Source organism: Phragmites australis, chromosome 6, assembly GCF_958298935.1.
Source record: "Phragmites australis chromosome 6, lpPhrAust1.1, whole genome shotgun sequence".
NCBI lineage: Eukaryota > Viridiplantae > Streptophyta > Magnoliopsida > Poales > Poaceae > Phragmites > Phragmites australis.
The window spans coordinates 43287053-43299175 of NC_084926.1; the positions used below are offsets into that span (position 1 = coordinate 43287053).

The window sequence follows — 12123 nt, forward strand, 5'->3', positions numbered from 1 at the left end:
CCCATATTTCGCCTACTATGTTAGCTTTCTAGAGAGGGTGCGCCCCCGCCCATATGTTGCCTCCATTGCCATCTACTATAGAGATCCCCTCCATTGCATTATTTTTATACCAAGGTATTATGTGAGAATTATTTTTATCCATTCACAAATTAGGCATCATCTTAATCATACTCACAACGTTGCTACAAATTGCCAAGTTGTGACGATATTGCCCCCTCCAACCTCCTATCCAAGTACTCATCATTCTTCTCCCTCTGAAATTATATGATCATATTATGAATTTCGTATATACAAATCTCTCTTTTTTTTATACTATATTCTTATTCAGATTGTTATATAGTGGATTGATTCCATGTACATAAAGCACGTGTGTATAACCTAGTATGCCACTAATTTATTAGTCGTGTTTCGAAGATTTATCATTCTAAGTACATATCATCAACACATATAGCTCTATATGTCAGTAAGAGAGGTGTAATGTTTTGTTAAAACACAGCTAAATTAGTGACAGCTAGGCAAATCCTCCCACGCTCTCTTTTATCTGTGATCAAGATCCAACGGCCCAGATTGATCATCTTGCACGGTAAAGCGACCCTACCGTGTACTCCTCTCATGGATTGGATCGTCTTCTAAACATAACTGAATGCTTTCCAGCTCGCACTTCAGTTTGTCTCTAGAAATTTACTTCTAATTCAAATGTGCAATTGCGCAAATCTGGTATGAACATTCAGCCATCCGGTCGATGTTGATACAATTCCTTTTCACAGTTTCACTTGAAGAAAATAAAATTGAAGCTCCCCATTGCACAGTATTGATAACAATGAAATAATTACTGTGTTGTGCATGTAAAAAAAAGGCTTGAGAAAATACAGAGAGCAACTTAAGGGAGGGGGATAACCTGTTACCATCCCAAAACCCTAACTTCCAAAACTACCATAACACTTTTCTGTAATGCTGTATCATATAATGTAGAGGCTAGCATGTAAAATGCTCACCATCTTTCTAAAAAAGCGAAGAATAGAGCAAACAAAAATGTATGTACAGGGGTTCGTTGCTGCTGCTTTCTTCAGTAGTCCTCCTTTTGTGCACGGTCTGGCCATTGCTGGTGCTCTTGGACCCAAGCTAAGGCACGCCGAAGACGGAAAATGCGGCCTGAAGATGGTTCGCAGCTGCCAATATGGCTCATGTATTCGGTAACATTTCTAAAAGAACATATTAGTACTGTCTGCTTGCTTTGAATTGCTTGCTATGGACATGGACACATAGTACTGTACAGTCACTCGCCAAGGAGATTACTACAGCTGCACAATAACATTACTAGAAGTTAGTTAATATGACAAAAATAAAAACACAATTCCACTTGGATAAAACAGTGCGCTTTTATCAATACCAAATGGTTCCTTGCTCACCGGTACCCATTTTATCAGCGCACTTTACTTAAGAGAGTTACTGCTTGCACTTGTTTCATTCACTTTTTAGCTCAACTAAATATGATTTTGTTGGACCGGTAAATGTACTAAGTACTAACATTACAGTACTTGGAGAAAACCTGATTGGAGGGTGCACATCAATCATCAACGGTGGGTGAGGCATATCAAAGGGTATATTTGAACATGGATATAAGGCTTATCTGGTTTTATTTCCTAATAGATAGATTCTGGTCAAACCAGTGGTGTGAAGTGATGCACATTCAGCAGGTCGGACCTCATAAGATAAACAAACAAACAACAACAACAACCAAGCCTTTGTCCCAAGCAAGTTGGGGTAGGTTAGAGATAAAACCCACAAGATCCAACTAAAAAGATGATGAGAAAACAATAATGATAAGTTAGAGATAAAACCCACAAGATCCAACTAAAAAGATGATGAAGAGAACAATAATGATTATAAAAGTACTTAGTAATAGTTACAAAAAGTAATAATGGTACAATAAGACTAATGCATAAGTTATGTTCTAACACGTGGATTGCTAACTTCGACACGCTTCAGAATACACCCTCCCTAAATTATGTTCATCATGAAGTGCATATGCTATGCAGCAAAAGTACTAAAGTAGAAGTGTTGATAAAACATGTGTGCAAGTATGTGTTATGTTTCCACGTGCACAAACACAGTTCGCCATAGACAGTAGGGCTATAGCAGTTGAAAGTTTAATTGGCAGCTGGTAAAACCACCGCTCACCTTTACATATAGACTTCAAATAAAACTAGCAAGCAATGCGTGAAGTGCAATCCAATATATCAAGACGCCGAGCCTTAAGGTCGGTTGTCTCATGAGCAATCTATCACCTGAGACCCTGTTAAAATAAAACAGAAAATGAGTGACCCAGGCAAAGCATCATCAATTAGTAAAGTAACAGGTGAAATTGCAGTTACCACATCCCATCAATTCGGTCCGATATAGGTCGAGTGAACTTAGGAACAAAGTGTGACATGGTCAATGACTTGAAACCATGCGCTGCAATAACAAATGTGAAATCAACCGGAGAACAAAACTAACAATAAAAGTATGTATTTAGCGTGCAGGACATCAGTTCACCTTTATCGTCATCTTCATCATCCAATGGTTTGTTCTCCATTTCTACATCAATAGCAACTTGATCGCTGTTGACTTTTCGCGCACCTCGAATCTGAGTGACAACTGCAGCTGGGCTTACTTTGTCAGTCTGCACTCAAGTTGAAATATGCAAGTCAGCATAAATGAACAAATCCAATACATGATTAATTTCTTCTATCTAGTTTGTATAAGTACTTTATATTCACAAAAAATAAAACATAATTACCATTTGCACAATCTCTGAAGTGCCTGGCAAGTTTATAGATTTGCTCGGTTGACTGGATGTCCTGTCTCGGCGAAGCAACCCTATCTGAGAATCCTTTGGGCTCAAAGAAGCTTCTTGAGCCTCGGATTTACGCATCAACTCTTCCATTCTGGTCCTCTCAACCTGTAGTAAAGAATCTTTGCTTTGGACTGCAACCCTTAAATCATCTGATTCAGCTATCAGAGATACTATTTTCCTGTCCAAGATATCCATATATGCAGGAACATGGGTGCAATCATAATCATCGATACTCTCACAATGCACACCGAACTGTGACAGTGCCGTTTCTAACCATTTAATGAAATCGTTTATCTGAGATGAGTACTTTTTGTTGCTCTCTTCAGTGGTTAGCAGTTCATTGGTACTTCTTGTAACTTCCTGCCGCAAAAAAGAGATCTCTGATTCTCTCTCTTGCAATTGTGACTGAAGGTTTTCCACTTCCGCAAGAAGACTTTCAGACAAGCTATGCAACTCATCAAATTTGTCAACAGTTGTTGCAAGTTTTCCCAAAGATTTAGTCCTAGAAACTTCTAAGCTCTTTAAAGCAAATTCTTTTTCTTGCAGCATTTGCTCCAAGTCGTGGCTTTTGTTCTCCAAGACTTCAAGCTCTTTTTCTTCCTCATCAAGTGCTTGCATCAAACCTTCAATTTCTGCACAATACACCAACAACATATAAACCACAAGAATAGAAGTGTCATTTCTTCGGTGATGTGAAAACATGTGGCAGTGAATAAAATACAAGTAATCTAACCAAACCAAATCAGAAAGTTCTAACAGCTTACCTTGGTCTTTTCTGCTTAGTTCATCAGTCAATTCCTTCATTCTTCCATGCTGCTCACTTGCCACTGCCTCCATATCTTTAAGATCATTTACTTGAGTCTCTAAAGCCTTCTTCTGATTATGCAACACATCAACTTGCTTCTCCAAATTGCAGAGTTCCATCCTTGCATCTTCAAGCTCAACAGAAAGCTGCTTCGCAGAAGATTCTGCCTCCCTTAACTGAGATGAAAGCTCTGAACTGATTGTACTAATTTGGACATCTTTAACTTGAAGCTCCTGCTGCAACTCAAGAACAGTAGCCTTGAGTTCCTTTGTGCTGCCTTCATTACTGTTCCGATAAGTTTTTACAGTCACAACTAACTGTTCAACAATTGATTTTATACAGTCAACATAGCTCCGGTTAACAGGGTATATAACAGTCATTCCTTCAACCTCAGCAACTGAACTAGTACATGCTTCATATAGCAAGCTCATATTCGTGCGCATAGATACAATCTCATCATCTTTCTCTTTCATCTCTGATTGTAGTTCGACCAATTTTTCTCTCAAAGATTCCAACTCATTATGTTGAGAAGTGAATCTGTTCTGCAAGTTGGACATAACATCAAATAGCTCGGTTGCTTTCTGTTCAACTGAAAAGCCATGCTCATCAATGCTTCTTTTGAGATCATTACAGTCATTTACACAATCAGATAAAGCATGGCATGCAATAGCAAGATGATGCAAAAGCTGTCTTTCGTCGGTATCGTCCATCTTAATTTCCAAAGGAGCATTTGGAATATGAGCCTTCTGTACAAATCATTTTAAGACGAATTAGAAAGCGGTTATAACTTATTGCAAATCCAAAATTAATGCTCTCAGAATCTCATGTAGCACCAACATTTGTGTGTTCTTTCAGCACAGGAAAAAGGCATGGTCATGTAGTTTCCATCTTACTATGGGTGGTGGCAATGCCATATTCCAAGGAAAACATTGGTAGCTTTCATGGTGAACCAAAACAAGTGTAAAGTAACATGAGCTCATAGGAATCCTATATAAATATTACTTTTTAACACTATGAACCTCAATTAAAGAAAGTTAAGTTGGAATTATCTAATTACGAAAAAAAGAAGATAATGATTAGGTGTTACATGTCTGCAGCATTTGTGATAAAAAAAAAACAGACATGAGTTAACCTGGGCAATCAGTCTAACCTTCAGAATAGTATATAACTTGATAAACCATAGGAGGTGCTCTGAGTATATTGAAACGAAGCCAAAAAAAGTGTACTTATAGCATAGTATACCTTGCTGTTCATGCTATTGGACAAAGCATGTTTAGAAGCGATGGGTATGTCGATCATAGCGCCGTCCATCCATTTACCAGAAGATTTCATGAAGCTCTCCATATGGCCAATAAGGTCCACGTCCTTACTGAATGTATTGACAAGACAATGTGAAAGTTCAAAGCAGACTTCTCTTAGTTGACTGCTGGCGGAGTTCAACTCCATCAAATGATCTACTTGCTTCCTTCTTGTTTGTGACTGCACGTGCATAATATGCTCAAGGTGGCGAACAGCATCAGCTCTTGCAGACTCTATAACATTATATCGTTTATAAGATTCAGAAAGTGCAGCTTCTGCCTTGACCAGTTCCTCCTGCAGGTTGTCAGCCCTTTCATGAGCTTCATTTAACTCAGCTAGAAGCAGCTCCGTAACTCGTTTCGATTTTGTCACTTCATTTTGTGATGAAACCACTGTTGCCTGCAGGTCGAGGCAAAACTTTGCTATCTTTTCAACCTTGGTGATTGGATCCATATCAAATTCTCGAGCAATATCCACTTTATTCAAAGCATTTAATAATCCACTCAAGTACTGGTTTGTATCATGCAAGCTCTTCTCATTCTCAGCCAATCGACCCATTAAAGATGATTTCTCAGTCTCAAGTGATTCTATGTGCTGTTTTCTTTCATCTTTAAGTTTCTCTATGACAGCATTCATCTCTTCCATAGTTTGCTTCAGGCTGTCTCTGTGTTGCACCAGGCCCTTCCCTTTTCTGACAGCAACATTTAATTTCTCCCTCAATGAGGCACACCTTTGCTCCTCCTGATTTAACTGCTCTTGCAGATTGTCCCGCTGCTTACCTGCTGATTCTAGTTCAAGAACTAACAAGTGATTCTTTTGCATCTGCTCAGCACCACTTTCCTGCAATTTGTTTATTTGAGCCTGTAAAGTCTCAATTTCCAGCATTAGTGATTGTACCTTCTCCACAGCTTCATTGCGCTGCTGCTCCACCAAGGCCAGACTATTGCGAGCTTGATCTAACTCGTTATTCAAAGTATTCAGTTCCATCTCTTTGTCGTATGTACCAGTCTCTGATGTAGATGCATTGTTAGATGACTTGGTTTCCTCTAAATGAATCTCTCTCTCAGCAAAACTGCTTACAGTGGACTTGGACAAAAGGGCACCATATTCGTCTAAAAGTTTCCTCAACAATTTGCCCAAACACAACACAGCAGAAGTAGCATCCGATGGAATTTCAGAATTACTGCCATCCTGCAATGTGTCTTGAACCAAATTCAGGAGTTTGTTGATCTCTATGTCCATATCATGATACTTCTTGCTCTCAGTTTTCTCATCTAACTTCTCCTGTAGTTCGGATAGATCTTTTCGCAAATTATCTCTGACAAACTCATCTTGAATAGCTTTCTCAGAGAGTCCAAGGAACTCAAATCTCAGTTTCTCCAGGCTTTGTGAGAAGAAATCCTTCTCAGCCTTAATAGCAACAACCTCTGCGCTGAGTTCAGATATCCTTTTATGCGACTCTTCTAGATCAGCAATAAGCATCTCGGAGGAATCCTCAAGGTGCTCAATCTTTGATTGTAATGAATCTCTTTCCTGTTCGACCTCCAACAGTCTGTTTCCTAACCATGCTATCTTATCTTCTGCTTCCAACATCCTGAACTGTGGGGGAATGCTAATTTGGCCAAGGACTTCTTCCCATTTCTGTATAAGACTGTTCCTCTCCACTAGTGATTGTTCCAACATGTTGTTGTGTTCAGCCAGTTCATAGAATCTCCTATGCAGCTCATCATATTTGTTCTTTACTTCATTTGACACTGGATTTGAATTCGAGTTTTGCTCATCATTTATGCCATCGATGGCTGCACCAGACTCAGAATGCCCATCAATGGAGGATCTCTTATCACCATCAGATAGAGCAAAAGAAACACCAACTGCCATCTTTGACAGCAGTTCTATTTTTTCGACTATATCCCGAGAATGAAATTGCTCTGGCAACTCTAGGTCTTCTAAAACTTCTTCAATCCGCTGAAGAACAGAGTCTTTTAGAAGAAATGAATCCCTTAGAGCCGTAGCTGAATTCCGTATGTATGAGAGCTCCGATTCCAAAGCTTCAATTCGATCTGCTTCTGTATAGGATTTGAGCCTGGCTTCCATCTCTTTCAGCAATGCTTCCTTTGACTGCAATTCTTGCGTCACCTTCTCGACCTCACCAGACTTCTCCAACAGAGACTGTTTAAGGCTGTCACGTTGCACTATAAGACCTTTACCTTTTGCAACAGCGATACTAAGTTTTTCCTTGACAGATGAAAGTTTCTGATCTAACTGTTCAAGTTCAGAAACCTTTTTCTGAAGCTCAGCACGCGAAGTATCAAGAGCTTCACCCAGTGTTTTCAAGCCATCCCTGAGAACTGGAACTTCAGTTTCTAATTGAATGTTTAATGCATTGAGCTGGTCAACTCTGTCTTGCAAGTCACACAATTTTGGTACAATTTCTTCTTTGATCAATGTAGGCAAGGGGGAAGACCACTTGTCAGATGAAATATGGTCAAAAGTATTGATCCCTTGCAAGCAGATCTTTGATAAGCGGATTTCTTCAACTGCATCTTCGAATTTCTCAATGCACGAAGCCACACACTCCTCAATGCATGGAAGAAAGGTGGTAAGAATATGGTCTTCCTTGCTAGACCCCTCAACTTCACCACTATCAGACATCAATGGAAGAATTGTTGAGGAATGATTTGCTGAGTGGGAAACCAATTTTTCTGCTATAGCAAGGCATCTACTGTGTAGTTCATCTTGTGCAGCATTCTTACTCAAAAAAGTTGACTTAAGCTCCTCGTTCAGAATGCAAATGTCATTCATATTTTTTGTTAGAGAGCTGCATCTCATGTTGAGCTCCTCAACTTCTTCGCATTTACTCAACAGTCTCGACTCTAGGTCGGCATTGGTTGACAGTATAGAATGGTTCTCATGCAACAAATTCTTTAAATGCTCAATGAGTCTTCCATATTGACTTTCAATTGGTTCCTCATCATTATATCCTGTACCAAATTCAACTGAATTTTTAAGAGAATCGCATAGAAGTTCCTGCAGGGAATTATACAGTTTCTTGACAATTCCATATGCTTGCTCACTCCTCTCTTGAGCAACAAAATTTGCTTTCTTGAGCTCTGTCAAAGAACTACTTAGCTGGGTATTATCATTTTGAGCAGCCTCTAATTTCTCCTGAAGACTTTGGAATGATGTGGCAACAAGATCCACACAGTTCAAACCATGGAAATTAAGATCTTTGCTTTCACTAAAATCATTAGGAAACGCAATTCCTCTCAAAGAGCTGAGCTTATCTGTTACTTCACTGAGCAAATTTGATAAAGACATTCTCTCCTTCTCAAGAATGGAAATCCTTTCTGCCACATCCTTCTGCAACAGTTCTGCTTGATCAATGAGCCTTCCAGCATTACTGTTTGCATCCTGTTCCACAATAGCGAGCTGACTGTGCAGATTACCAATTGCATCTTTGTAGTTGCTCAGCTTCCCAGCAAGTTCGTCCATTTTGTCCTCAAGAACAACAGTCTGTTGTCTATCTTTATCATGCTGCACAGCAGAATTGATCGAAAGTTCAATTATGTTACACAGTTCAGACACATATTCTTCAGTCTTTGTAAGATCTGAGCTCATAGCCATCAACTTTTCCCCAAGGCGGCATATCATCTCCCGTGTTAACTTTTGTAAATCATCATGCTCCCCCTCAGATATTCCAGTATCATCCTCATTTCCTTTTGACTCGAAGGATTTAATGAGTTTTGATACCAGAACACGTCCATCAGACCTAGAGGAAATCCTCTCTAGCAACTTTTCAAGGTCATGCAAATCACCTTTTGCCACCTCTAGATGGCCCTTCAGTGACTGCAAAGCAGTAGAGTTACATGAGTCATTCTCATTGACCAGATTAAGAGAACACTGATTAGTACCATACCCAACAAGTCCAGGGTTCGTAATGGCTCTTTCAGCATTTTCTTCAGGTGACTTCAAATGAAGTTCACTTTCTTGATGCACAACATTCTGAACTTGGCCCGGCACAACATTGTATTTTGTGTCCAAATCTTTGATTACAGATTGGTAAATATCGACGCTGCTTCTGCTGTACAGACTTTCCTCAATTAGCTGCTCAGTAAGTTGTCCGAAGTATGTTTCCACATCTTTGACATGTGACTCTAGCTGCTTATGTTTGGCATATGAGAGATGCAACTTGTCATTTAGTTCAGACAGATCTGAAGAAAGCCTATCCTTTTCATTACATAGATACACATTGTCCTCCTCAAGTTTCCTATTTACGTCTTTTTCAGAGGCGAAATTCGCAGATAACTCTGAATTATCCTTTTGAAATGTTTCCAATAAAGCCCTACAATTTGCCAATTCTGTCAAAGTATGCTCCATGTTCTCGTTGGAGGAACACAGCTCACACTCCAAAACATTGCATCTGCTACTGCTAGCACTCATTTCCTCTTTCATAGAAACTAAGCCAAGCTCAAGTTCTGACAACTTCGATAAAAGCTTCTTGTTTTCGGAAGATAGATGGTCCCGCTGGTCCTCAACTTCCTTCTTGGCTTCTTTCTCAAAAGCAAGGCTTGCAGTTAGCTCCAGATTCTCCTTTTGTACAGCTTCCAGTAACGATCTGCTGTCAGCTAATTCACTCTGGATTTGTTGTGTGTTCTCCTTGGAGGAACACAGTTCAATTTCCAAATGTGCGCACTTTAAGTTGCTAGTGTTGATTTCCTCTTTCAGAGAAGCTATGATTGCTTCAAGTTCCCCCCTTACTGTGTTCACCTCCGAGAGCTCATGTCTACACTGATGAAGCTCTTTGCTAACTGCTAACTTGCTTTCTTCAGTTTCTTTTAGTAGTACCTGGAGCTTGGTGGTTTCATCAGAAGACCGCTGTGTAAAATCTGAATACATTTCAGCAGCCTCATCTAGATGCAGTTGAAGAAAATCCCTCGATAGAGTTATCAAGTAGAGATGCCTCTGAGTATTCTCAAAATGACCTGTCATGATTTCTTGCAATACAACAGTCCCAAATAAAGCTGGATCAACGTTCTCCTCACAAAGCGGCATACCCACTGCCCCTGTTGACCTAGCCTGAAAAATCAAATCATCTGCAGTGATAGCTTCCTCTGTTACATGTGCTGTACTTGGGTTTTCTTGGACAGCTTCCTTGCCCACTCCTTCAGCTTCCTCATTAGTGTCACTTCTTGCAGTACTCTCAAGAATCTCATGTGAAGCTGCAACAGTTAACTGTTCTTCATGTGTAGTCTCTGCATCTACTTCAGCAGAAACTATGGGATCAACATCATGTTGTATAATTACATCTGATGGACTCCCAGAAACATCCATCACCATTTCTCGAGCTCCTTCTTCATCATTAGTATTATCAGCTCTGATGTCTTGAGAAGGAATTGGCATCTCGTCAACTTCTTTGAAATCGGAACTCGTTGATCTGCCAGCAGGATCCATTTCCACCTGCTGGTGTTCCCCTAGTTGGTTGAAATCATCACCGGCGCCGCTACCTTGAGAAGAAGTATTCAACTCCATATTTCCCTTCAAAATCCAATCTGGCAGTTTCTTATCAACACACACCTCACCCAGATGAGCTCCTTCTGCAAGATCACCACTGTCATCACCATTGATAGCCTGAATTGCTGGACCCTCGCCATCACCAGGTCCAGAGCTTTCACGCTCTGAAATCCCCTGCTCGCTAGTACTGACTTTATGTGCTTCATAATCATCACCCTCCTCCTGTCCAGGCACCACATCAACATTCTCCACAGGGCTGGACCCCATGGCACCAGGCCCTTGGCCATTGCATTGCTCAACCTGCGATCTCTCTGCTTCCTGCATTGACAAATGAGCATTACACGTATAACAACAACAACAACAAGCCACTCACCCCCCCCCCCCCCAAGTGAAGAACACGATCTTCACCTCAAATGGAGTACTACGGCTGCTGCCACTCTCCCCAGCGAGCAACTTCAATCCAACAGGCGATTTCGGCTCCGGCACTGCCTCGGCCCCCGCCTTCGCCTCCCCTTCCTCGGCCTCAGCATCCGCATGGCCTTCAGCCCTCTTACCGGGGCCCCTCTTCTCCTTCTTCTTCCTGAACTGTTGCAGCTACATGCAGACGAACCAGAACACTCGATCAAAAATCGTGACAAAACTCCCCCAAAAAACCACAAAAAAAGAAGAAGAAATTCGAGGGCTTCAATACCTTCTTCCGTCCGGCAGCGAGGAGATCGGTGCGGTTCCTGTTTCCGCCGCCGCCACCTCCTTCGCCGCCCCTGTGATCCATGCGGAGATCTCCAGCCCCGGGCAGCGGTCACGCGTGGCGCGGAGGCATCAATCCCGCCAAACCCTAGCGCTGGCGGGCCCGAATCGAACCGGGTTGGCGCCAACCGGGAAGATCTCGGAGGTGGGAGGGAATCGCGTACTCAGATTTGGGGATCTGGGAGGAGAAAGAAGAAGAACACGAGAGTTAGAGAGAAATTCCGCCGTGTTCCACGTTACCGTGGGTTTGGGCTGGGCCCGGCCGGGTTGGTGGCCGGTGTCGGTTCGAGAGCTACGAGAGGGAAGGAAGGAACACGACGGCTTTCGCGTCTCTCCCATTTTTTTTTTTTTCGCCCTTCCTTCTCGTATGGCATGAATTATCATAATTTAAATTTCATATAGAAGTTTTTTTATTAAATTATAGATTGTTGAATTTTTTAGTGTAACTTAATTTATAGATCTTGAGAATCAACTTTTAAAACGAGGCTGTCTGTTTATTTTTATTTTTAAGCTAGAATCTATAATCAAAATAAAAAACAAATCTGGTATCAGTTCATGCTCACGCTTCTCAGATGTTTGATCTTTCTCTAGATTAATATTTAGATGCCGATTATAGTAATAAAAAGTGCCTAACCTCACTGATAATTATAATATAGTGTATCTCTAATAAAACATTGTAATATTGTATTTATGGTACAAATTTCTCAACACAATCAACTAGAATTTTGGTCAACTAAGGAATATGTAAAGTAGAAATACACGGTTTTAGAGTTAGCAAGACAATTGTCATTGAGGACATAAATGAATCGTTTTCATTAAGCCATACACTTGTCAGGGCAATTCTCGCTCGAATACCTTCCATTGGTATGTGCTCATATACCTATGCTATGATACGAAAAAGATGTCGTGAAGCTATAGAAGT

The 12123-nt window shown here is 40.8% G+C and overlaps 1 protein-coding gene across 2 annotated transcripts; it reads right to left on the bottom strand.

Annotated features, from left to right (window-relative positions):
- Nucleotides 1-773: 773 nt before the first annotated feature.
- Nucleotides 774-11485, bottom strand: LOC133922670 (COP1-interactive protein 1). 2 transcript variants are annotated; one of them, XM_062368090.1, is made up of 9 exons: nt 11146-11485; nt 10863-11048; nt 4887-10772; nt 3604-4387; nt 2783-3471; nt 2539-2665; nt 2376-2457; nt 2182-2296; nt 774-1301 (listed from the first exon to the last, which is right to left on the bottom strand). In XM_062368090.1, the coding sequence occupies exons 1-8, from the start codon at nt 11224-11226 to the stop codon at nt 2197-2199; spliced, it is 7935 nt and encodes a 2644-aa protein (XP_062224074.1). In that variant the 5' UTR covers nt 11227-11485; the 3' UTR covers nt 774-1301; nt 2182-2196. The 2 variants fall into 2 exon arrangements, with proteins under 2 accessions (XP_062224074.1, XP_062224073.1); XM_062368089.1 differs by having other exon boundaries at nt 3604-4390.
- Between the last annotated feature and the right edge of the window lie 638 nt (nt 11486-12123).

Bases quoted from the DNA above. Each gene is read 5' to 3' on its own strand.
- LOC133922670 (XM_062368089.1), bottom strand. From the start codon at position 11,226: ATGGATCACAGGGGCGGCGAAGGAGGTGGCGGCGGCGGAAACAGGAAC. The intron at 11,049-11,145 runs GTATTGAAGCCC...GTCTGCATGTAG, and splicing joins TCGCTGCCGGACGGAAGAAG to CTGCAACAGTTCAGGAAGAA. The intron at 4,391-4,886 runs GTATACTATGCT...TGATTTGTACAG, and splicing joins CCAATAGCATGAACAGCAAG to AAGGCTCATATTCCAAATGC.